This window comes from Heteronotia binoei, chromosome 12 (assembly GCF_032191835.1).
Source record: "Heteronotia binoei isolate CCM8104 ecotype False Entrance Well chromosome 12, APGP_CSIRO_Hbin_v1, whole genome shotgun sequence".
NCBI classification, from domain to species: domain Eukaryota; kingdom Metazoa; phylum Chordata; class Lepidosauria; order Squamata; family Gekkonidae; genus Heteronotia; species Heteronotia binoei.
In genome coordinates this window covers 22,753,395-22,776,020 of record NC_083234.1, presented here as the reverse complement: position 1 = coordinate 22,776,020, position 22,626 = coordinate 22,753,395, and the positions used below count along the sequence as shown (strand labels likewise).

General features: G+C 45.0%; 1 protein-coding gene across 1 annotated transcript in view; it reads left to right on the top strand.

Moving 5' to 3' along the window:
• BARX2 (BARX homeobox 2) overlaps positions 1-21,489 on the top strand; it is a 66,164-nt gene extending 44,675 nt beyond the window's left edge. The window contains exons 2-4 of the mRNA XM_060251496.1: positions 4,426-4,723; positions 18,225-18,309; positions 19,468-21,489. Of these exons, the coding sequence (XP_060107479.1) occupies positions 4,426-4,723; positions 18,225-18,309; positions 19,468-19,716 (632 nt within the window). The 3' untranslated portion in view covers positions 19,717-21,489. The remainder of the gene's footprint in view (positions 1-4,425; positions 4,724-18,224; positions 18,310-19,467) is intronic.
• The last annotated feature ends 1,137 nt before the right edge of the window (positions 21,490-22,626 follow it).

Sequence of the window (22,626 nt, the reverse complement as noted above, 5' to 3'; positions counted from 1 at the left end):
AACAACAACCCAAGTGCCATCAGGAGATTCACAAGTGGGGCTAGAAGCCCTTCCACTCTGTGTCCCCCAAGCACCAAGAATACAGAGCATCACTGTCCCATACAGTTCCAACAATATGCTGTGGCTAATAGCCACTGATGGACCTCTGCTCCATATTTTGACCCAATCCCCTCTTGAAGCTGGCTATGCTTGTAGCTGCTGCCACCTCCTGTTGCAGTGAATTCCACATTAATCACCCTTGGGGTGAAGAAGTACTTCCTTTTATCCGTTCTGTTGAGAAGTCTTCACCCATATACTTTGCAAAGGAGAATCTGTTGCTATCCTGGACTGGACTATGCCTGAGCTAAGACTTTGCTTGAGGATTTAAAAAAAAAAATGGATTGAAAATAGGATCAGCCAAACTGTGTTTTTGTTTGTTTCTACTCTGAGTCATTTTCAAAGCATGCTAATGGATGCAGAGGAAATGGAGCATGTGAATGAGTTGTGGCAAACTATCAAATGCTATCTTTTGAATCCCTCCCTTGAAGAACTATACATAATTGGCGCATTTTCTCCTTACAACTACCTTGAGAGGTAGTTCATATGAACACATGAAGCTGCCTTATACTGAATCAGACTATCAACCAAGGGACCATTTTGCAAGCCAGCTGGTACTCTACCACTGAGCCAAGCCCCTTGTTATAAAGTCCTTGTGGTTCCCCTCCCCACAAAAAATGTGTGCTTGGAGTTCTCCACTTAGAAGTGAATTCCCAGGCATGTGGGGTCCTGACTTGGGCTGGGGGTGTGGTATGCATGGTGAGGGAGCTTAAGCCATCACCCTGTATGGTTTTCTAGACCTGAAATTGACCCAGGGAGCTGCTATGTGTCCTGTTAGGGAAACTTACTTGTATTGATGGGCAATGTGTCGGTAGGATGCCAGGTCTGTGCTGGAAAATACCTGGAGACTTTGAGGGTGGAGCTGGGAGAGGGCAGGGTTTGGGGAGGCGAGGGGCCTCAGCATGGTACAATGCCATAGAGTCCACCCTCCAAAGCAGCCATTTCCTCCAGGGGAGCTGATCTCTGCCAGCTGGAGAACAGTTGTGAAAGCAGGAGATTTCCAGGCTCCACATGGAGGCTGGCAACCCTATGTGCAGGTTTACCAACTCTGGGTTTGGGAGATTCCTGATGTTTTAGGAGTGGAGCCTGGGGAAGTCAGGGGATCTCCCAAGGGAGGAGAGGGGCCTCAGTGGGAAATAATGCCAGAGAGACCAAAGCTGCCATTTTCTTCTGGGGAAGTGACCCCTTGGTAGTTCAGTTGCAATTCCAGGAGATCTCTAAACTCCAACTGGAGATTGTCAACCCTAGTGGCAAGAAGTTTCCCAATGAGGCAAAAGGTATTTTTTTTAGGGGAGGTCAGGAAATAACCACAGAATACCCAGAGAACATATCTTGAGCAGACTTGGGGAGGGCACAAGGACTTTGTAACATGTGGACCGGTCCCGAGAAAGAGAGAGAAAGACTGGGAAATATGAGCCCAAGACTGGCCACAGGTTGCTTCAGAACAGACTGAGAATCTGAATCCAGCTCTCTCCAGCTGTAGACCAACCCTTAACCTCTACACACACTGCTTTGGTTCTTGCAGTGGAACGGTGAAGTTTTCAGATCAAATCTTAGCCTTGACTTTATTTCAAGGTTTTAAGGCAATTCCGCCCCCCTCCTCCTATTCTCAGCTCTTTATCTGTAAATGTGGGGATAAATAATACTGGCCTACTTACTATTTATCTATTTATTAGACTTAATTAATCACCCCATCCCAGCTCACATTGGGCTCTGGGCAATGCACATCAGAATACAAAGTACATACTTTTAAAATAATAAAAACATTCAAGCTAAAACATCTTATAGACTCCCCGATGGTGTCTTATTAATTTATTCTGATCCATGCGATATGATCGCCATGTGATATGATCACTTATTATTTTATTCTGTTCCATGTGATATGATCACCATCTTCTAGTAATATAGAGGATGATGTGGAGTTGTCGTCTATGGCCCCAGAAGGTTAGACAAGAACCAACAGGTTGAAATTAAATCAGAAGAGTTTTCAACCAAACATTAGGAAGAACTTACTGACAGAGCAGTTCTTCAGTGGAACAGGCTTCCTTGGGAGGTGGTGAGTTCTCTTTCTTTGGAGGTTTTAAAACAGAGGCTAGATGGCCATCTGACATCAGTGCTGATTCTGTGAACTTAGGCAGACCATGAGGAGGAGGGCAGGAAGGGATGCATCAGTTTTTAGTTCTCGTGGCCCTTTCTTACACGCCCAGGGAAATGTTGATCACCACTTAGGGGTCAGGCAGCCATTTTTCCACAGGCCAGTTTGACCAGGGATCCTGGAGGGTTTTGAGGGTTTTTTTTGCCATCTTCTGGGTTTGGAGCAGGTATCACTGGGTGTGTGTGTGTGGGGGGGGAAGGTATTTGTGAATTTCCTGGATTGTGTGGGGGTTGGACTAGATGACCCTGGAGGTACCTTCCAGCTCTATGTATGTTGTTGCAATTACTGAGAACATGGTTCATGAAACCCTTCAGGGAAGTGCTATTGAAATCAATGGGGCTTGCTTCCAAGTAAATATTTTTAGGGTTGGGGGGTGCCAATAAATGAAATGGAGATGGAGACAGAGAGAGACTGACTTGTTAAAGGTCACAAAGTGAGTCAGGACTCAGAATAGAACTTGAGTCATTTGAGGTTCCTGCCAATGACTTGTGTCTCCAACTCCATTAATCGTTTCGGTTTTTTAGCTATAACGTTTGTTGTTGTTGTTTAAATGTAAATTTGCAGCTTTCGTGGGGTGAGGGAAGAACCAGTTTCTGTGGCTAAATGGAGGAGGACTTTCTGATTATGAAAGTGGCATGTCAATCTGTATTTATATATGGATATTTACAAATATATAATGTCCTTTTGATCTGGATGGCCCAGGCTACCTTGATCTTTTTGGATCTGTGAAGCTCAGCAGGGTCAGCCCTGGTTAGGACTTGCATGGAAGACCACCAAAGGGCATTGGTGGAACTCTCTGGGGCAGTGATGCTCTGTATTCTTGGTGCTTGGGGAAGGGGCAACAGTGGAAGGACTTCTAGTATCCTTGCCCCACTGATGGACCTCCTGATGGCACCTGTTTTTTTGGCCACTGTGTGACATAGAGTGTTGGACGGGATGGGCCATTGTCCTGATCCAACATGGTTTCATTTATGTTCTTATGTTCTTAAGCCCATGGTTGCCACATAGAGGCAGGCGATGACAAACCACCTCTGTTCACCTCTTACCTTGAAAACTCTTGTGGGATTGCTCTAAGTCAGTGGTGACTTGATGGCACCTTCTACCACTACATATTGATATTTTATGGCAGAGGCTCACCAGGAACTAGAAACATAGACCTCTAGCACTAGCCATTCCCTCCGCTCTATTACATTTGACAAGACATTAACAATGCAATCCTAAGAAAACTTTTCTGGGAATAAATCCCACTGAATAGGCATAAATAAGATTCTGAGCAAACCTGCATAGGATTGGTCTGTAACCCAGGCTTAGCAATACTAAGCACTCAAGAGTGGTTTGTGCTCATTTTGACCTGGTTGTCAGTATTTTAAAAGAAGCCATATCTGTGGTGGGCTGGGACTTGGCTTCTATGCCTTGTTTGCTGACCCTTCAGGACAACTGGTTGTCAGCTGTGAGAAACAAGAGGTGGATCACTGGCCTGATCCATTAAGGCAGGGCATATGTCCTATGCACTTTGTGATGCTGATGTTATGGAATTTCTTCCCTCTCCAGGGGTATTAGCTTGTCCCCTTCCATCCCTGTCTTCGGGGCGGGGGGAGGAGGGCGGGCGGAGAGACTTTTTAAAAAAAATCTAAATTTCTTCAATGACACCTCCTCCCTGCCCAATGGTTTAATCACTGCTTCTGTGTATTTTTACTGATCTGATTTTAATTTTTTAAAAGGAGGTTTTATAATATTTTACTTGTTAGCTGCCTTGGTGGCCCTGATTGGGCAAAAAGGCAGGATATATATTTTGTAAATAAATCAACAAGTAACACCAACTGATGCAGAATCCAGCCGTGTGGGTCCTCACAGGGACCTGGCACACAGCACACATTCAACCTGCACTACAGGAGCTACACTGGCTTCCAGTGGAAAACTGGATCCAGTTCAAGGTTCTGGTGTTGACCTTTAAGGCCCTTAATGGTGTGGGACCCACATTACTTCGGGACCCTTTTTTTGTAGAAAAAGCCCAGTTTCTTCCATATTTGCATATTAGGCCACACCCCCTGACATCACCATTGTTTCACACAGGGATTTTTTTGTAGGAAAACCCGGCAGGAACTCAATTGCATATTAGGCAATGTCCAAACTGGTGGTATAACCTTTTTCCTCTCTGGCTTTGTGCCTCCCAGGTTCCCCTTCTCTGAGGGCCTATCCTCTCATCTCCGTCATCACCAGGCAACCCTCTGGAGTCTCCCACTTCATCCCCGCAGCAGGCGCTTCTCGAGTCCTGTCTCCCCACCCACCTTCAGGAAGCAACTGCTCAGAGACACAGGCCAGTGAAACTCACGGGAGCAGCGAATCAGAGACGGAGCAGCCCACCCCGCGCTTGAAAAAGCCTCGCCGCAGCCGGACCATCTTTACGGAACTGCAGCTCATGGGGCTGGAGAAGAAATTTCAGAAACAGAAATATCTATCCACTCCAGACAGGTTGGTAGAGGAGAGACAGTATATCTATACGGTGGTGGTGGAAAATGCTGTCAAGTCACAGCTCACATTAAAATCCCATTGGGTTTTCAAGGCAAGAGACGTTCAGAGGTGGTCTGTTATTGCCCCCCTCCATATAGCAATCCTTGACTTTCTCAGTGGACTCCCGTCCAAGTACTAACAAGGGCCAGCCCTGCTTAGTTTCCAGGATTGGATTAGATCAGGCTAGCTTGGACATCAATTTTATACAGTTGTGTTCTGCTCATGAATTCACATAGGGTGATGGGTCTAATCCGGGTATAGAGCCAGTTCAACTGTCCTTAAGCCTATACCCAGTGGAGAGAGGAGAAGAGATAAAAACATGCCTTAACTGCCCACTAGAATTGTCAAGCTCAGCCCGGCCACTGACATGGAATAGTGTGTGTGTGTGTGTGTGGGGGGAGGTTTGCAAGATCCAGGTTGGAAATACCTGGAGATTTGAGGATGGAGCCTGTGGAGGACAGAGGTCTCCGTGGGGTACAGTGTCATAGAGCCTATTCGCCAGAGCATCCATTTCCTCCAGAGGAACTGATCTCTGTAGTCTGGAGATAAGGTGTAATTCTGGGGTATACCCAGGTCGCACCTGGATGCTGGCATTCCTACTGTCCACCCACCCAGAGCACCAGTTGCCTGTTAATGTGACTGCATATATGTTCTGCCTGTACATGAACACATCCTCTGTAAGAAATGGCCTATGCATGTTCTCTTTACTGATGAAACTGGGCACTATCAGCTGGATAAATATAGGGTTTGCAACACACATTTAGCTGCGCGTGCACTGACTGTGACATGAGAACTGCTCAACACACACACACAGAACAGTCAAATGTACGCTGCATGTAGATTGTGCATGTGCTCAGGGTAACTTGTGAACAGAGATTAGCTGTACCTCCTGTGCCATAAGCAATCCTTGTGGAGGAGGAGGAGAGGGAGAGGAGGAGATTGGATTTACACCCCATCCTTCACTATCCAAAGAAGTCTCAGAGCGGCTTTCAATCTCCTTTCCTTTCCCCTACCCACAACAGACACCCTGTGAGGTAGTGGCACTGAGAGAGCTCTGACAGAAGATGCTCTTGAGAGGAACAGTTCTGAAAGAGTTGTGACTGACCCAAGGTCTCTTTAGCAGTTGCATGCAGAGCACTGCAGAATCAAACCCAGTTCTCCCAGATAAGAGTCCATGCACTTAACCATTACAGTGTAATGATGGAATAGTGCCAGACGTTATACATAGATAGTAGATTCATCTGGTGGATCAACCTGAGATCTGAACATACATATTTAGGCATTGTGCCCCTTTGGACAGTGCATGGTTTCTAACGCAGGATGACACTCTGGTTTGGTGCAGGGCCGGATTAACAATTAAGCCAAGTAGGCACTGACCTATGGACTCCCATGCCTTTAGGGGCCCCGGGCCAACTCCCCCCCATTTTTCCCTCCCAGCCTGCATGAGCAGCCAGCAACTGAGCTGCTCTCTGCCTGACTTGCTTGGTGCAGCTGCTGCTGCTGGCAGCGCCAAGTTTGCCTCTCTCTGCCTCTCCCCTGCAGCTTTGTCAAAAGGGCTTTTGAGAAGGTGCTTGCAGGCTGCGGCAGGACGGGTGCTCTGGCTCTGAGATTATTTATGAGGGGGCCCCCAAGATTTTGACTGCCTAGGGGCCTCCACAGGGTTTAATCTGGCACTGGTTTAGTGAGGATAAAAGGCACTTTGCCACTCTCTCCCTCTCCCCACCATGGCACAAGTTGGAATTCAAACCCAAATCTCCCAGATCCCAGTCCAGCTCTTTCTAATCACGGCAGCATGCTGACTCTGAGACCTTTTCATCATGCCAAAATACCCCAGAATGTTCAGTATGGAAGTTAGTTCGCTACCCAAAACATGTTTGTAGAAATAGATTACAGTGTATGAAGCTGTCTAGAAATTCGACTTGCTCTGCTTGTGCCATTTGGGATTCAAGTCGATAACTTAATTATTTTTGGAAGCATTCTTACATGTGCTGATTGTCAAGAAGTGGAGTATAAATAAATGAAATGATAAATATTCAGCAGTACTAATGCCTACTAGTGAGAATGTTGGCAGTAATCAATCAAGAACATTTCTACAACTTGGGGAAGTCATACCCCCGCTTTTCTGTTTTGGAAAATGCAAGAATAGGTAAATAAACCCCATTTTCTGATCCACTGAGGCTGAATCTCTTCTGCCCCTTAGTTCACAGAATAAAGCTTTGTGAAAATTCACTGATGAATGAGCAAAAGAGTGTCATCTTGCCCTTTTATTATATGAAGACAAAATTAGTTTCATTTTCCTAGTTTGTACGGAAGATATTGAAAATATAGGCATATACTTTTTTTAAAAAAAATAGTTATATTTCTTTTGCAAATAATTTAAAATACCTAACAGAAAATCCAATAGTTAATCTGGCTCTCAACACAGTAGTTTAGCTCAGAATTCTGTGAGATGAGCAGATTAAAATACTTAACTTCATTGCTCCTTTTAAGACATCATGAAAAGCAGAATTAGCTGCCATCAGATTCACCATTTGTCTCCCCACATCAGTATTATTTAAAGGCTTTCTTTTAAAATAAGCCATCAGTTTAATCACACAGATCCTGTTTTTTAACTTCTCTAGTTAAAAACTTCTCTTTTTTTACTTGGAAGAGAGCTTTTCTTCCATGTAGGTTTATTCTTTTATAGCCTGCCTGTCCCACATTGGTCTTGTCAGCCACCAGCGAGCCTGCAGCAAACGTGGACTATTGCACCCTTCTTAAATCTTCGTTCGCGAAGCCAAGCCGAGAGAGAGAGAGAGAGAGAGAGAGAGAGAGCCATAGGAAACAAGGACCAGTTGACATCCAAAACAAAGCAAATGATTGCTCTCTCATGCATTTGGAGAAAGGACATGTAGGGTGATTATAGACTGGCACTTTGGGTCAACTCAGAGACGCCTCTGAAATCGACCCCAAAAGTCTTTCCAGATGTCAACATTTGCAACCCATCCTCCTCCTGTTTTCATCCCATCCTCCAGGCTCCTGATACTGGCCCAAAAAGCTTCCACTTCCAAAGTGGTAGCAAATCTTTGAGCTGGCTGCTGTTCACCTCCCTGCTGTCTGGACAGGGAAGGGTGCAAGTGAGGCAGCTTGGCGGTGTGAAACTGCCAAGCTGCCCCAAGCCATTTCTGGATTATTATTTTTTACAAAACCATTCAGAGCGTTTGTGTGCATGAGTGCTTGACCTGCAGAGAGAGAGGGAAAAAAGAGGAATCTGACTTCTGAGGCACCTTCCCATACAGAGGCTCCCAGCCACAGACAGGATGGGGGCAGCTTGTGGAGGAGCATCTGGAGGCTTCAGGACAGCTCTTTTTGAGCTGTCCTGATTTGGGACACTTCCCAACTGCCCCAAATTGCCATCAGCTTTTCTGATTCTGAACCCTTAACACTGCAATCTCTTGAGCAATGCTCCCTCTAAGCTGTGGAGTCTTGTGAGCAAAAAATCTACTTTGTGAGCTACTAGCATTAAAATTGTGAGCTACTGCATTTGTTTGCTTTGGGCCCATTTTTCCTGAGCGGAGACAAAAATGTGTGAGTAGAAGGCTAAAAACTGTGAGCTAGCACCTACTCACTCAACATAGAGGAAACACTCCTCATGAGCCCTTCTTACCTGATAGTAAGCCCCACTGACTTCAGTGAGTCCTATTTTCAAGTCAACGCACCTTGGAGAGTGCTGTGTCTCTTCTAAGACTAGTTTCTTTAGGGTCGGGTCTTAAATTTTGAAAGCAGACTCCTTGTGAGATTCAGGTCAGGGCAGAAAACTGTTCTTGGAGCTAACTTGGAGTATTGGGAACGGTGACTTGGTGTGCTCATCCCACCTGTTTGGGTGCTGAGAGCTCAGTGATGGCTTCTGAGCATGTGAAGATGAGCGTGCTGCGGGCTAAGTGCTCAGGCACATGCTCAGATTAGATTTCAAAGCTGCCTTCCCCTAGAATCAAAGGCTACATGAATAGATCATATCAGTGGAAAATACGTACCGGGCTTTGAGAGTGCTTGATACACGCTTATGCCAGCATGAGTTTATCTGGAGTGATACGGAATGGAGCGGGAGAGGGGGGCGGGATCGCTTCTTTCCTTCTTGCTAACCTTTGAAAGAGTGAGCCGTATATTTCCACAGGCTAGTATGAAAAGGGAACTGATACGGGTATGGAGCAGCGGAGAAAGAAAGGAAAAAAAAATGTGTTGAAGATCAGAAAAAGTCAAAGGGCACGGCTAGGCTTTATTTGCAGTTTTTGTGGATTTGTTTCCGTTTTTGAAATTCAAGTGGGTTCAGGTAGCCAGCTCGAGGTTGACTCAGCCTTCCATCCTTCCAAGGTCGTTCAATGAGGACCCAGCTTGCTGGGGGGGGGGGGGCGGGAAGTGTAGAGGACTGGGGAAGGCAATGGCAAACCACCCCATAAAAAGTCTGCTGTGAAAATGTTGTGATGCAACGTCACCCCAGAGTCGGAAATAAATGGTGCTTGCACAGGGGGTTACCTTTCCCTTTAACAGTGAGTGTGACACAGTGGCAGGCAATGGCAAACCACCTCTGAACATCTCTTGCCTTGAAAACCCTATGGGGTCACCATAAATCAGGTATGACTTGATGGCACTTAGTACCACCAGTAGCCTGGAGGAAAACTGCCCTATCCCTTTAACAGAGGTTTAATGGATCAGGTGATGTTTACCAGGTGATTTAAATTACCTCCATACCATGAAAAGCTCCAGCTTTCCATTTCCATGCATGAAGCCTTTGTTAAAGCAACAGGACTCTTTTTTCCCCCCAGGTTGTTGGCAGCCCTAACCTATTTGCATGCATTCCTTGCACCGATGACATTCTGAAAGATTATGAGTGAGCGATGTTTGAATCATTTGAAAAAGCTCTTCTCTATCAGTAACAACAACAAAAATAATTGTAAAAAATCCCATTCTCTTCGTTCCAAATTCCTGTGGGGGAATTTAACTCTTCCACTCCCAAATGGTTTCACCAATCAGCTTCCCCTCCCATTTGCAAGTATCAGACCTGGAAAGGAAATGCAGAGAATCAAATAGAAGCTGCCTGCACCTTTTCCTCTCTGGGGTAAATAAAGACATGGGATGAGTGTTGATTGTTGTGTCCTGAGCTTGAGGCTGAGATGATCCAAAGATCTGCATCCCGATTGGCTGCATAATTCAAACTGGCCCATTGGAAGGCAGTATCAGAGCCCCATGGCGCTGAGTGGTAAAGCTGCAGTACTGCAGTCAAAGCCCTCTGTTCACAACCTGAGTTCAATCCCAGCAGAAGCTGGGTTCAGGTAGCTGCCTCAAGGTTGACTCAGCCTTCCATCCTTCCAAGGTTGGTAAAATGAGTACCCAGCTTGCTGGGGGGGAAGTGTAGATGACTGGGGAAGGCAATGGCAAACCACCCCACAAAAAGTCTGCTGTGAAAACGTTGTGAAAGCAACGTCACCCCAGAGTCGGAAACGACTGGTGCTTGCACAGGGGACTGCCTTTACCTTTTATCAGAGGATCCTACGATCTGCCATTGAGGATGCATATTCTAATGAAGGATCCAAAAAGGGTGCAATCACAGGGTGATTTCTGCTTCACCGTATATATGGCTGCATGTTCTGAGTGCTGGGTTGTAGTTTGTAGTCACTTAATAAAGATGCTGATTCACTATGCTGGCTGAACTCACTACTTAACACTGGTGAAGAGTATGGGATGTTAGCCAGCTGAAGACCTGCACCACCAGGGAACCGTCACCCTGGCTGATGAAGAGGCCGCCCAGTACGGCAGGGCGACTACGGACATGTCTTCATGGTTGTCTGCTTTCTCCCATTTGCCACAAGCTCAAGCCAAACTGTGGTCATTTGATTCTGTTTTCACAGATGTCCCACCCAGCAACTCATCTAGTTTGATTCTAAGAAAAGCTATATGATGGGATGCAGAATCATAAATGTTTCTGGTGCACTGTTAAGCGCTGCTCGGTGCTTCGGTCCTATGGCAAGTAAATAAGGTTGCCAAAGTCCCATTACAATTCCTCTCCAGATGAGAAAGATCAGTTCCCCTGCAGAGAAAAGCTGCTTCAGAGAGTGTACTCTATGGATTTATACCACATCGAGGGCCCTCCCCTCCCCAAATCTACCCCTTCTCAGGCTCTGCCCCCGATCTCCAGATATTTCCCAACTCAGAGCAGACAATCCTACTATATAAAATAGCATGCTGTAATTTCTACACATAGATATCAACTTTGGAGTGATATCTGAGAGCTGCAGACATAATAGACAGGAGGACAGCTCTTTCTGTTTCCATCTAATATCTATACTGAGAAAACGAACCACAACTTCTAACTAGGGTTTAGGAAAGCCACGTTCAAAACACCACTCTGCCAGGGCAGCTGGCTGGATGAATTGGGGCTAGTTACACACTCTCAGCCTCTTTTACTTCCCTTGAAATCACTGAGACTTTTCCTTCAAACATGAACTGAGCATAGTTTTATTGAAGGGAAAATATAGCAGCAAGTTCTAGGACTGCCAGCTTTTAAACTGGCCCCTCTAACTGTCCCTTCAATATAATTTTTATCTGCAGCCAATACTAGGTCAGGGGTGGCCAAACTGCAGCTCAGGAGCCACACATGGCTCTTTCACACATATTGTGCGGCTCTCAAAGCCTCCACCCCATCTGCTGGATTGGAGAAGGCATCTCTTTAAATCTCTTCTCCAAGCCAAGCCAGCCAGCAGCTTGGAGAATGCATTAAAGTTAAACTTACTTTCTTTCCACCCCTCCCTCCTGTCTTACAGCTCTCAAACATCTGACGTTCATGTTTTGCAGCTCTCAAAAAGCTGACATTTATTCTATGTGGCTCTTACATTAAGCAAGTTTGGCCACCCCTGTATTAGGTGATGTCATTTACCTCCCTGCTAATAAAAGCTTCAGTTGCCCATAGGGTTGCCAACTCTGGATTGGGAAATTCCTGGAAATTTGAGGGGGAAGAGCTTGCTGAGGGCAGAGCTGAAGGAGGGAGGGACATAACACCAGAATCCACCCTCCAAAGCAGCCATTTTCTCCAGGGGAACTGAGCTCAATCATCTGCAGATCATTTGTAATGCTGGGAGATCTCTGGGGTCCACTTGGAGGTTGGTGGCTCATTGCCACACGTTCAGCCTTTGATGAAGGGACAGAACATGGTTCTCCAGGTATCCTCAGTACCAACTCTATGTTGTATCCGTGCATAGAGAATTTCATCTTTTGCCCTAAGTTCAAAACTGGACTTCTGGTGCCTGGGAGTAGGAGGTGACATCCATAGCATAGCTTTACCTACAGCCTTGATTATTTTTAATACGTCTCAGAAACTTTGCTGAGAAACATTCGCTAGACTTACTGAAACTCTTTGAGGCATCTCTCTAAATTCCAAACATGCTTCCTTAAAGTGATTTGCCTTGGCCTCTCTTTTTAGCTGAAATCCTTTGAGATAGAAGGTTACTACTGGTATTTTCAAACTCTCTTCATCACACTTCCTTCCACATGAATAAGACAGTTAACAGAACAAAGGCTATGTACTACAAATGTAAAAAATAGGAAGAGCCATGAGGGCAGATTCACAGTCAAGCACACTCTTCTAGATTTAATATCTTTTTGAGGTTAGCAAAAACACAGGCATGGAGCTTGCGTGTGTGTGAGAGAGAGAGGGAGAGGGAGAAAGTGAAGCTGAATTTTGGAGCTTCCCTATACTAACAGGAAGAGAAAAATCCAGTTATCTAAAAAATTGTAAAACTAGATCCCTGCCTGATTGTTAATTTGCCTACACACACACTTCTAAAGCAAATTTCTTCCCCCATATCCTCTAACTGAATCCCTCAAATGAAGAGGAAAAACCTCCTCACCTTACAGACACTGCATAAACCAGACAACTAGCTAGGCCTAGAAGCTTTTATAGGCTTGAGGGCTAATCACATGACCTGCTCTGGCCTATTGCTGGTTTGGCAGTGCATTTCCCTGCCTTGACCATAGAGTGGCAGTAGATAGACTGAATGCCTCCTGTCCTAGAAGCTTTAGGGACTCTTGACAAAACTTACCATTGACAGCAAGCTGTGTTGTGCATTCCAGTGGTGTGCCCTGAACTCAGCATAGTTCACTCTTTGGCACACTACAGCAGGAAAGAGCTATTTGTATAATAAGCCCTTAGTTCTTACTGAAACTTGGACTTCACAAACAATATCTTTTTTAACTCTCTATCCTCCTTTGCTTTGTGTTCTGCAAAGCGGATGCCTCCCTTTTCTTTTTTTAAACCCATGTGTGCTTTTGCCAAAGCGCGTGGTCACGCCAGTTGCATTTCAAGTGCTTGGCACCTGCGATTGAAGCCAGAGATTCAACAGCACTCCAAACACATTCAGCCCCTGAACCTGTCAGTTTTCCAGGAGCCTCAAGAGCTCAGTACAAAGAACTTCCAGGCCATTTAGACAAGCGTCCATATTCATGACAGTTCAAGCATCGGGTGGTTAGCACCATGCTCGAAAGAACCTCATATGACTGGTTGGGCGACACCATCAATCACACGCTTGGGCTGCTGCATTGATTTCTCAGCATGAATATTCCTCAACGCTGTACGTGACCGAACCCGACAAGCGAGCGCAGTTCCTGGAGCCCTTCTCTTCCCCACCCCCCAATCTCTGTTTGTTGCTTTGGTTTCCTAGGCAGCGCTAGTTGTTTTCAACAGGCACAACCAACTGTTGGTAAGCATTGCAGGTAATCTAGTTGCGATGAGGCACACGCTAGCTGGTTCAAGTAATCCAATCAGACACCGTTCCCGTGTGAACGTTGGGATTTAGTAATGCATTGGCGCAGCTTTTTCTGGATTAAAATGCGATCACTTGGCACTCAGGAAACTGCATGCAAAGGCTTGGATTCTGTGTGTATTGGATAGTTTCATGCGTGCGAGATAGTCTCTGAAGCGGAGCATACTTCCTCTTCTAAGATCCCCCTTTGTACAACATCAGTGCTTTTCAATGGGCCCTTGCGAAAATGGAAGTTTAAGAGAAAGAGCACTCCATGGCGGAGACTATCTAGCAGGCATGGAACTCATTCATAAGATCCAAGCCACTTTTTGTCAATCATTCTTCTTTCAATGGCAGGACAACCCAGTTAATATTGCCTGACCCTCCCATTTGATTGGTGCCTTTTGGTCTATGATGATGTTTCTGAACATCTCCCGTACTAATCAATGTGTCCTAATGTCTTCACTCCCTTCCACAGATATGGTGACACTGCCCATACGTTGCGAGTGAAAAGGTGGTGGTGGTAGTGGATCATTCTGAGACTAACATGAAGATCAGTTTTTCAAGGGACACTTCAGTTTTTCTCATAGCATGGTAGTCTGCATGGCCCGCAGTTTGGGAATTACTTCCATGCGTTCTGCACAAGCTCTGGTTGATTTTGGTGTGGGCTAAAACAGTGATTCTCAACCAATGGTATGTGTACCAGTGGTGGGATGCAGAAGCAGTCTAGGTGGGGGATGTTGGATATTAATAACAATTATGAAGAACCTACTGTCCCTCAATCCCTTTGTCCATCTGCTGCCCCACCTGCCACGAATTATCCATCTGTGATATTTTGGCATGCTGTTAGTAACCTTGGACTGTGTTTCTCCTCCACCCTTTTTATCTGCCCACCAACGAGTGTCTTTGATGTGCCACTTCCTGCTGTCCCTGCTTGGCAGAGATTATCCACTGGGCTTCTGCAATTTTTAATATCCTACAGGGCTTCTTTTGTAGCAGGGACTCCTTTGCATATTAGGCTACACCCCCCCCCCCCGATGTAGCCAGTCCTCCCAAGAGTTTACAGTAGGCCCTGTTAGAAGAGCCCTGTAAGCTCTTGTAAGATTGGCTACATCAGGGGCGGGGTGTGTGTAGCCTAATATGCAAAGGAGTTCCTGCTACAAAAAAAGCCCTGGTAACACCATAAATGATAAAATGATAAATATAATAAAATTATTGTACACATATAAAGGCTCTTGTTGGACAAAGTATGCTTTTTGTTTCTATCATGGTGGGATCCAGGTTCTTTCAAAGAGTGATCGGTGGGATGCAATCTAGTAAAGGCTGAGAATAACTGAGCTAAAAGTAGATCTTTAATTCACAAAGTTAACCAAATGCAACAGTAAATCTGTCAAAAACATCTTCATTATTCTGTATGTTAATTTACGGCCCACCCTCTATATGTCTGACTGTTATTTCCGTTTCCATTTCATTGTATCTGGAGAAGCATGCATATACACAAAAGCTTATACCCAGAATTAGATTTCGTTGGTCTTAAAGGTGGCACTGGACTCAAACTTTATTCTTCTGCTTCAAACCAACATGGCTGCCCACCTGGCTCTGTCTGCTCAATATGAACCACATATTAAACCCAGATTTGTGGCTCGCCATGCTCCTGGCCTGCCTCCACCCTCCCCTTCTCTGATTTTACCTCAGAGGTGGAGCGGAGCGGGCGATGCTGCTGCGCTGCTGCCACCTCTTCTCCGGTTCACCTTAGCTGCTCCTCCAAGATGGGGCGGCTTGCCACGCTCCTTGGCGCCGTTTCCCCCCCTCTCCCCGCTTCCGTTTTTTTGAGAGCGGGGGAAGAGGCTGTAAATCCTGGGGTCCCTCGCCAGGGCGGGAGGGTTGGGAAGCCTAGTACACAGTCGCTGCAGCCATCTTAGAGAAACTGATAGGAAATCTTAGAACCAAGTTTGAGTCCAGGGCTCCTTTAAGACCATTCACTCTGGGTGTAAATTTTCATGTGATTCTTCAGAAGAAATCTTAAGAGTGATTCAAAACCATTTACCATGTAACTCGTGGTGTGGGTGAGACGTGTCAGATTGCATCACATTTGGCTTATGATAACTTTGCGAATTTCTGGTTCACTGCTCATGATCATGGCAGAGGAAGAACTAAAATGTTAGACCAGTTTGTTTCATTCAGGATTCTTTCTTTGGAGAGTTTCATGCATCTTTCACTCTCTTAACCAGGAAGCTTCTTATCAAGAGACATATTACATAAAAACAGACAACTTCAAACTGGCCAAACCCCGCCTTCACTTTCCCACATCTCTTCAGAGGCCAAAAGCTGATCTGAATGAAATGTAACTGAATCTGTAGTAAACTGGGGCCTCTACAACTCCCAGTGCTTGTAAATCTGGATGTACCATTTCATGTCACACTAGACTAGTGTATAAGTAAAAGAACTCTTAAGAATGCCATCATAAAAGATGTGGAGATGATACTGTTCCCCTATCACAAAGCTTGTTGTGACTTGGATGGCACAGGCTAGTCTGATCTCTTCAGATCTCAGAAGCTAAGCAGGATTGGCCCTTGTAAGTACCTGGGATGGGAGACCATCAAGGAAGACAGGGGTTGCTGTGCAGAGGCAGGTAATGACAAACCATCTCTGTTCGTCTTTCATTTTGAAAATCTTAAGGAGTCTGCACTAGGGTTGCCAGGTCTGTCTTAGGGGTGGAGCCAGGAGACTTTGCGGGTAGAGCTGGGAGCAAGGGTGTGACAAGTGCAATCGAACTCTGAAGGGAGTTCTGGATATCACATTTAAAGGGACTACATGCCTTTTAAATGCCTTCCCTCCATTTGGAAATAATGAAGGATAGGGGCACCTTCTTGGGCGGGGGGGCTCATAGAATTGCACCCCCCGATCCAATCTTTTTGAAACTTGGAGGATGTTTTGAGGAGAGGCACCAGATGCTATGCTGAAAATTTGGTGCTGATATCTGAAGAAACAGGCCCCCTACCTCCTGATAGCCATGGAGCAATTCTCCATTATACCCTATGGGAGTCAGTCTCCATAGTGTATGATGAAGTGCCCAGCAGACATTCCCCTCCCCCCCCTTTCTGATGACCCTGAAGCAGGGGGAGGGCCTCCAAACTGGGGGATCCCCTGCCTGCAGCTGGGAACTGGCAACACTAAACAGCCAATCAGATCTTCACTGGCCAATCATAAGCCTCTCTGGGCAGCAGCTCTACCTGGCCCTGGCTTTAAAAAAAAAAAAGCACCTCTTGGTGGGCACCAGGAATAAGCCCATGAGTAGGCTATGACTCGATAGCTCTTGCCAGCATCACAAACTTTAGAATATATTTGATGATGGAAAATAGGATATAGCCAGTTATGAATTCAGATTCAAGTTTCTAAGATATGGCAGATAAATTATTATTTTCCATTCCTGGGACCTGATGTGGTCTTAAAGGTATATCTTTTTGGTTAATGGTTACCTTTTTGCCTGCAATTGTGGCTTCCTTGTTGCTAGGAAGTGCTAAAGGTAGTATTTTTAACTATAGCTGGTATTGCACAAAACTATTCACATTTGAACATGCAGTATACATGACATGATTGAGACTTGTAGGAACTATGCTATCCAGTCCTATGTACTTTAACTCGGAGTTATCTTCTACATTAGTGGATACGCTTAAGAACTACATTAAGATGTAGTTTTAAAAGTCTAACAGTCTGTTCTAAATATGTTTAGTTGGAAATAAGTCCCACTGGATTCAGTGGGATTTACTCCCAAGAAAGTATGTGTGGGATTTCTGCCTTAGGGCACAGATATACCTTAACATCTCTTCTGTTATTTTAAATTTTCCTTTTGCAGATTTAGTTGCTTAGATTATTGTATCAAGGAGAATGGAGTGGTGAGAGAGGGAGAAACTTTAACCATTTCATCCCTTACCATTTTCTTGCCAGAACCATACCAATCCAGCTGTTTTTACCCTCACTGAGAAAATCATTGCATTTTCCCCAGCTGGAGTAAGGGCTAGTCTTTTCCTAAGGGGAACAAGCAGAAAAGAAAAGGGTTAAACTTTCTCCCCATGCTATTTTCTACCTTGATAAACCAATCCCAGAGACTACAATTGGGGGGCAGAGAGGTGTTGAAAGAACATTTAATGTAAACATGGAAGAAACAGTAATGAGATCTTACCATCTCCTGTAAAAGCTTGTTAAGATAATACTAGGTGGATGATGCCATTCCAATTAAGAATTGTTAATTACACCAAAGAGGAATCATATTGTTGCTTCTCCCAGCAAGGCTAACTTAACTTTGGTTGTCTCACTTTGTGTTCTTTCTTTTATCTTTATCTCTTCCTCAGCAGGGAAAATGACAATTACAGGAAACTGGTTTTGGGCTTTCCTTGATTATCCCCTCTAGCGTATGAACAACTTGTTTGCTGTGGTACAATTCAGTGGGATCTGATCTTGGCTTAGCCAAGGCTTTTTTTAGAGCAGGAATACACAGGAATGCAGTTCTGGCTGGCTTGGTGTTGGGGGTGTGGCCTAATATGCAAATGAGTCTGCATTGGAAAAATGCTGTCAGGGGTGTGGCCTAATATGCAAATTAGATCCTGCTGGGCTTTTTCTGCAAAAAAAGTTCTGGCTGTAGGCCTTGCATCTTCTTCTTGTGCCATTCATGTGGTTATCTTGTTTTCTAGGCTGGATCTTGCCCAGTCACTGGGCTTAACTCAACTCCAGGTGAAGACTTGGTATCAGAATCGCAGGATGAAATGGAAGAAAATGGTAAGCGCCATGAGTGGATTTGTTTGGTCTATTAAGTACAAGGAGCCAGGAATGAGAAAAGTTTTTAAAAAACAAACAGCTTTAATGCAAGGACAGAACACGTCTCATTCACGTAATTGTATGGGAACAAAGTTTGAGTCCAATGGCACCTTTAAGACCAGCAAAGTTTAATTCTGGCTTTCATGCATATGCACACTTCAGATACACGCGAAAGCTTATATCCAGAATTAAACTTCATTGTATTAAAGGTGCCACTGGACTCCAACTTTGTTCTGTTGCTTCAGACCAACATGGCTGCCTCCCCACTTGAATCTATAGTTGTAACAGGTTCACTTTCCTTCATTTTTTAAACCTGGATTCTTCTCACAGTTCCTACCTTTGCCTCATAGCAATGGCCATTTTTTCCAGCAAGTGCATCATCAGTCAAGTCCAAATTATTTGATAGGGACGTTGCAGTCCATATTGCAAGCTGTTCCTTAGACTTTCCAACTCCAGTTTAGGAAATTCCAGGAGATCTGGGGATGGAGCCTGGGGAAAGTGGGGTGTGGGGAAGGGAGAGACCTCAGCAGGGTATAATGGCAGAGGTCGCCCTTCAAAGCAGCCATTGCCTCCACAGGAACTAATCTTTGTAGTCTGAAGTAAAGTGTAATTCCAGGAGTTCTCCAGGCTCCACCTGGATGTGGCAATCAAATCTTTGCAAGCTGGTGCAGTTTCCTTTTTTTGCCAAGAGAGCATGAACAGAAGACCAAGCAATGTGGGTGAGGCAGGCAAAAGCAGAGGCTTCATTCTTTGCTTGTCTTTATCTAGACACGCTACAGTCTTCTGCTATCTATGGTTATTGTGTGGTGCAAATACCAGATACAAAGTGAGACTTAAGAAAGAATGGATTTTTTTTCGTTTTATTTGTCTTTATTCGTGTAGTTTGTGTTGGAAAAAAATAATAAAAATTTAAGTGGAAAAAAAAGAGATTTTTCCTAATTTTTAATAATCTTATTATTTAGTTTCACAATAGACATTTCACAATAAACATATCCAATAGACACATTAACAAAACATCATAAGGGAGGGACCCAGTCATATATCACGTGGCAACCCCCTTCCGCCAACCTTGTAGATTTTCAAAGTGGTGTTAAATGTTTAAATATGTTTTTGGCCCAGGTTCTGAAAGGTGGCCAGGAAGCTCCCACGAAGCCCAAAGGCCGCCCCAAGAAAAACTCTATCCCCACCTCAGAAGAGATTGAAGCTGAGGAGAAGATGAACAGCCAAACTCAGAAGCAGGCCTCGGAGGGAGGCCAGGCAGTGGAAGAGCCTGACTCAACCAAGGAGCAATTAGACACCCCCTCAGAGACAGCGGAGGCCCCTGAACACACACCAGAAACCTCCCCAGAGGAGACAACATCAAGTTAAAAGAGAGAGAGAGAGAAAGTGAGCTGGGGGGAAAAGAAAGAGAACAATGTATAAACCGGAAGCGTGTATACTTTGTGCCTTACGAAATCAACCAAATGCCATGGGTCGCTGAGGAGGAGAGTGACCCAATGTAATCAGTGACAATTTCCCCCTTTCCCCAGGTTGTGTGTACAACAGATATCATGGGGCAGGGGGCCCTGAGTGCTTCTCCACATGTGACTGCATGCTTAGAAACTTGAGACTCTGGAGGCACCAGAGAAGCTGAAACCTCCCTTAGCTGTCCGAAGATGCTCTTTTGTGACAGCACTATGCCAGAGAGATTGGTTCATTGTCTTGCCATTATCATCCTGACTTTCAAAATGGGTACAGAACAGCCACTGCTGAGAAGCGAGGGCTTTCTGTTTTCTGGCAGAGTTTTCTTCTGTAACCAGCACTTAATTGGGGAAGGGACAAAGCATTTTATAGAGGGTGTCTAAAACGTGCAATGTGGGTATCTACCATTCTAAAAAAAGCTATTGAGGGGAGATAGTGTTGCCAACTTTGGGTTGAGAAGTTCCCAGAGATTTGGGGTGGAACTTGGGGAAGGGGCACAGGTTGGGATGGAAAGGAGCCTTAGCTGCTCATAATGCCATAGATTTCATCCTCCAAAGCAGCTGTTTTCTCCATGGAAACTGATCTCTGTAGTCTGGAGATCAATTGTATTTCTTGGAGGTCTCTAAGCCCTACCTGGAGAGGCTGCAAACTCTGAGTTGGGAAATTCCTGATTTTGGGGACGGGGGGGTTGGAACCTAGGGAGGCCAGGGTTTGGGTTGTGGAATGTCATAAAGCCCACCCTCCAAAGCAGCCACTTTCTCCAGGGGAACTGATCTCTGGCATCTGGAGATCAGTTGTAATTCTGGGAGATTTGAGTTGCTAGCTCTTTGTTGGGAAATACCTGGAGAATTTGGGGGGTGGAGCCTGGAGAAGGCAGGGTTTGAGGAAGTAAGGGATCTCAGCAGGGTATAATGCCATACAGTCCACCCTTCAAAACAGCCATTTCTTCCAGGGGAACTGCTCTTGGTTGTCTGGAGACCAATTATTATAGCAGGAGATCATCAGATGCCACCTGGAGGTTGGTAACCCTAGGAGATCTCTAGGCTCTATATGGAGGTTGGCATCCCTAAGAACATTTGGATTTGTGTGTTTCAGGAAGATCTACAGCTGCTGTCAGGCTTGTGGAACCCAGTGCAAGGGGGGTTGGAGACTTCCAATGGAGCAAGGAGGGCAAAGAAAACAGCAGCAGTAGAACCAACCATTAGTCGGGCTGCACTATCCAGTGTATTGGGTCCGTGGAAGCAGAGGCAGGCAATCGCAAACCACCTCTGCCCATCTGTTGCCTAGAAAACCTGCAGGGTTGCTATAATTCAGTTGTAACTTGGCAGCACTTTCTATTATCAAGTTCAGTCGAACTTGTTCTCAAACCTGAATTAATCCATGAGATATGCAGATATTTGTATATGAATAAAAACAATTGTTTGGAATGGTTCTGGGGAAATTGTTTTTTAAAGGACGTTATTATTTTAGAGTCATTATTTTTTAAAAAAATAACAAATACAGTGCTGCAACTTTTAGCTGCCATTGTGCAAGCAGGGTTATTTTTTTTACAGAAAGTTTTTCACAGTTGTATGATGTTATTTTGGGTGGGGGTTATCGGTTCTGCCGAGCTTCCACATCAGTTAATCTAAACAATCTGTGAGCTGAAAGTTGCGGCGCTTGTTTGTTGTCATTGAAAAACTGAAATGCTTTGAACCCAGGTTCACAAAGTTAGGCATGAGCAGGGCTTTTTTTTTTGCAGCAGGAACTCCTTTGCATATTAGGCCACACACCCCAATGTAGCCAATCCTCCTGGAACTTACAGTAGGCCCTGTACTAAGAGCCCTGTAAGCTCTTGGAGGATTGGCTACATCAGGGGTGTGTGGCCTAATATGTAAAGGAGTTCCTGCTACATGAGTCCTGGGCCCTGGGCATGAGTCAGCACTTTTTGAGTCCCATCAAGGCTTTTGACAGCTGCTGTTCAGAATCTCTGTCGAGCCTTTGGAACGCTTCTCGATTGGGCCGTGCTTCCTGAGTTTGCAGGGTGCTTGTTTTAAGAACGTGGGGATATCTTTAGCATCTGGGGAGAGTGAGCCACGGAATCAAGAAGAAAACTTGCATTTTGTTTCCCATCCTGTGTGCCAAGATTAGATCAGTGTCGTGTTTCCTATAGCCTTGTTGAAGGGTGCATTTTTTTTTGCCCAAAGGCTGCAAAACAGATGTATTGAGATAACCTTTATTTTTTAATTAAAAATAAAATATATAAATAAAGGAGTCAATGAAGCCTCTCTTGTCCAAAGTTTTTAAGAACTGGATTTCTTCTGTGCTTTGCTGTATCCAGGACAAAAGCCCTGGATAAAAAAAAAATCAATGTCCGAAGATCTCTATTGGCAATAACAACTTCAAAGTACTAAGAAATCATTGAGAGAGCCAGTTTGGTGTAGTGGTTAAGTGTGATTCTCCACTCCTCCAATTGCACCTGCTAGCATGGCCTTGGGTCAGCCATAACTCTGGCAGAGGTTGTCCTTGAAAGGGCAGCTGCTGTGAGAGTCCTCTCAGCTCCACTCACCTCACAGGGTGTCTGTTGTGGGGGAGGAAGATAAAGGAGATTGTGAGCTGTTCTGAGTCTCTGAGATTTGGAGTGGAGGGCAGGTTCTAAATCCAATATCATCATCATCATTAACCTCTAACTTTAGCATAAACTTCTAGTGTGGGAAGGAGAGGGGTTTCAACAGAGTAGAATGCCAAACATTCCACATTCCAAAGAAGCCCTTTTCTCCAAGAGAACTAATCTCGGTTTCCTGGATATCAGTCTTAATCCCAGGAAATCTCCAGCCG